Source organism: Egretta garzetta, unplaced genomic scaffold, assembly GCF_000687185.1.
Source record: "Egretta garzetta isolate BGI_Z169 unplaced genomic scaffold, ASM68718v1 scaffold1652, whole genome shotgun sequence".
NCBI lineage: Eukaryota > Metazoa > Chordata > Aves > Pelecaniformes > Ardeidae > Egretta > Egretta garzetta.
The window spans coordinates 9,452-13,084 of NW_009258837.1; the positions used below are offsets into that span (position 1 = coordinate 9,452).

Sequence of the window (3,633 nt, forward strand, 5' to 3'; positions counted from 1 at the left end):
CCCAGCAGCTCAGCCAGTGCACGGGGACCACAGGGCCACACAGACACCCATGGCGCCGGCGGGGGCTCCGGGACTGCAGGCTCCCCCCACCCCACATCTCCTGCAGCGGCCTCCCCAGCCAAGACCCTGCAGGCAGGACCCTGCTTAGTGTTTCAGTGGGACAGGCCTCCCCCTCGCACCCAGCAACCCCAACACTACAGCCCCTCACCCAGCACAACACCCCCCCGCGCCCCCAGCCGCTCCTCTGGGCCTCGAGGTGCATTTTGGGCTCCTTTCCCCCCAGCCCGTACCCTCCGGCAGCACCTCGGGGCGGAGGGGAAGGACAGCATCCACTGCCACCTCTCCCAGCCCTGGAGAAGCCGAGCGCAGCTCGCTGCCCTACCCGACCTGGGCCCCTCAAGCACCCGGTCCCCCGCGTCCCAGGAGGAAGCTGGGGCACAGGGGAAGGGAGAGAGGAGAGGAAGGCCCAGGCGCTGGGCTGGGAGTGCACAGAGCTGCGTGCTGGAGCCTTACACCCCGGGAGGGAGGGGAGGGGTAACGCCCCAGTGAAGGGAAGAGGCCAAATGTCCAGATAACCTCCTGGGGCAGCCACGGTCCAGCTTTTGTAGCGCAGTGATGGGGCAGGAGGGTCGGCTCGGTCTGCGGCGTGGCAGAGGGTGGCACGTGCCCGACGCCGGCCTGGGGCAGAGCGGGGCTCTCGCCAGCGCAGTCCGTACGCAGCCACTGGGACACGACGCAGGCTGAGCGCCCGCCCGCCACGCCACAGCCCTCTGCGAGCACAGGCAGTCTCCACCCTTCCCCGCAACGGCTCCGGGGAGAGAGGGGTGAAAAGGAGAGAGAAGCGTGACTCGGGGAACTGGTGACACTGCCGTGGGACGATGGGGCTGCTGGCACAGCGCTTGGGTATCAACAGATCCACCCAGCTCCCAGGGAGAAAGCAGGAGGCTCCTGTCATGGATGGCAGTGCAATGAGCGTGCAGGTCCTCTGCAGCGTAGGGTAGAGCAGCGGGAAGGAGAGGGGAACACGTCCCTTCCACCTGTGAACACGGCACTTGGAGTAGCTTAGAGCCTTTTACCCTCCTGGAGCTGTCAGAGGCCCGGCCTCAGCGCAAGGCTGGGGGCAGGGGCCTCGGCTTTGGCACACGGGCAGGAGTCACTCCTCATCCCCGGCAGACAGGAAGCTGTAGAGGAAGCTGATGGCACGCTGGCGGTCCTGCGGAGTCTGCTTTGCCACCAGATTGGGTGGAGGGCGCAGGAGGAGGCTGGAGAACAAGGCGGCTGCGGAGGTAGGGAAAATGAGTTACTGGTCAGGAACGGAGCCCGTGAAAGGCGCCGGAGAGGGCTGTGTTTCTGCGGGGGCAGCAGGAGCGGGGCAGAGGAACGACAGACTTACTGATCATGGAGATGCTGACATTGTTGTCTTCGGAGTATTTAAGCAGCTCTCGGAGGAACAACATTAGGTACCTAAACACGCTGCGATGGCAACGAGGCAGCTGGGAAATCACCTGCAAAGAAAACAGAGCAAGGAAGCTCTCCCAGCTCACACCGCTGCAGCCCGGGCACGCTGTGGCACCCCGGGCTCCGGGCAGGCAGCCTTCCCCTTCCGCTGCCCCCGAGGCCGCTGCGTGAGCCGCAGGCCCGGACAGAAAGCAGCAAGGTGCCAGCTGTAGCCTGGCGCTGACGGCCCTCAGGGGCTTTGGCTCCTGGTGACGCTGCCCCTAGGATAACTGTGTCCCCAGGCAAAACCCAGCGCTGCCCTAGGGCAGCTCTTTCCAGTCGGATCCCAGCTCCCACCCCCTCGGCTGCACAGCAGCGGCATGAGGACCAAGGACAAGAGGTTTCCTGACGCCAGGACTGAAAACGTGGCCCAAAACTTCTTCCTCTGCCCAAGGATGCGCTTGGCCCTGCTTGCTGCCCCACCAGCTGTTTTTAAGAGCCACTCGGTGCTTGAGGGAAGCACAGGAACTGCAGCGCTGAGCAGGCACTTAAGCCCTCGAGACCAGCGGAGGCTCTTCCACTCCCCGGGGCTGCTACTCCCCATGTGCTCAGGGTGACACAGGGCACACTTGGGGTCTCTTTGGAAGCCACCAGGACTGCTGCAAGACACAGCAGTGCCAACCTTGGGGCAGGAAAGCAACGGCCAGAGCACCAAGATCATCCTCCTGCCCACTGCAAAGAAGCTCCGAGCGCCTGCTCCCAAAGCCCCCCGCCAGCTCACGGGATGGGAGCGGGACCCAGCAAGCGCCAGGACCAAGGTGGAGCTCGCGGCAGCAGGGAGACCCGCCCCGAGACGCAGGCAGCACCGTACCTGTCGGCAGAGCCGGCTGTTGTGCGACCAGTCGAGGCACCGCTGATAGAGCTCGTAGCAGATCACCGGCTCTGGCAGAGCCTCCAGGAAGATGAGGAGTGCTTCAGCCACAGAGTGGTTGCTGCCCGCTGGAGGGGTGGGAGTCAAGGGGCACGCTGCACAGAGGGACCACCTCCCCCCCCCGTCTGCTCCCCACCTCTCCTGCTTCCCTGGCGCTTCGTCTGCTTCCTCCTTGCAGGTCTTGCAAGTTCTCTACCCTAATCACCCCCTGACACCACAGCCCTCCTCCTCTTCCTCTGTTGTCCCCCATCCATGGAAAAAGCTGTTCCGCCCACCCTGAACTGCATTTGCCCGCCCTCTAGCCCCACAGAAGTCCTCTGCTCCATTAGCCCCCTTTCCATGCTCCCCAGCATCCACCCTCCTCAGCCCTTGCAGATGCAGCCTTGCAGAAGCTTCCAGAGCTCTGGCCCCATGGCTGCTTTAGCCAGCACACGTTCAGCTTCAAGGTTATCTCTGGGGGGGACAGAGGGGAGCCAACCCCCCAGTAGGGACCCTGCCAGCCAAAGGCCACAGACACGCTCTCCGAGAGGGAGCTCTCCCAGCAGAGCTGAGCTCCAGCGGCCTCCCGGGCAAGTCAGGCGCAGCAAGGATACGGATTGTCTCGGGGATACTGGTGTCCAGGCAGTCGATGATGTGCTCCAACTCTTCTTGCATGCCTGGAGTCTGGAACAGGTCCTCCTGCCAGGGATGGACAAAGTCACCCTCCTCACAAAGGTGGAGGCACACAGTGGCAGCGGGGTGAAAGCTGGTACCCCCAGCCAGTGCCCCAAGCACAGGGGAAAAGCCCTGCCCTATGAATACCAAACTGGGGTTGATCTCCAGCTGCTACTGGTGGATCAGGTCAGCAAGCTCTCCAGAGCTTCCCGGCACAGCAGAGGCCCTCTCCCTCACCTGGTGGCAGGCATGCTTGAACAAGTGGTCCACCAAGAGCCAGATCTCCTTCGGCACCTGCAGCGGCATCCCACTGGCATCCTTGCTCTCCAGGGTGACCAAGGGCAGGACAGATTGCTCCTGCTGGCAAAGAGCAGACAAGGTTTCAGGGAAACCTCAGCCCCCCCAGAAGGTAAAGAAAGCTTGGAGGGGGGGAGAAGCAGCACCCAGGGCCCGGCTGGCCCTTACTTGCCTTTACAGCCCAGGGCCGTGGCTCCGTAGGTCCCAGCTCCGCTCCCCCCCCGCCCCACAGAACACCCTGCCTGGCCCACCACGAAACCGCAGCTCAGAGGAGCTCCCCCAGCCACGCCAGCGCCCGCCGGACGGGGCCCCCG

At 64.2% G+C, this 3,633-nt stretch overlaps 1 protein-coding gene across 1 annotated transcript in view; it reads right to left on the bottom strand.

Moving 5' to 3' along the window:
* Positions 1-217: 217 nt before the first annotated feature.
* Positions 218-3,633, bottom strand: part of OCRL (OCRL inositol polyphosphate-5-phosphatase) — a gene marked incomplete at its 5' end in the record, with an annotated part of 21,354 nt that continues 17,938 nt past the window's right edge. The window contains 5 exons of the mRNA XM_035889422.1: positions 218-1,278; positions 1,394-1,505; positions 2,309-2,436; positions 2,962-3,046; positions 3,260-3,379. Coding sequence (XP_035745315.1) covers positions 1,154-1,278; positions 1,394-1,505; positions 2,309-2,436; positions 2,962-3,046; positions 3,260-3,379 — 570 coding nt within the window. The remainder of the gene's footprint in view (positions 1,279-1,393; positions 1,506-2,308; positions 2,437-2,961; positions 3,047-3,259; positions 3,380-3,633) is intronic.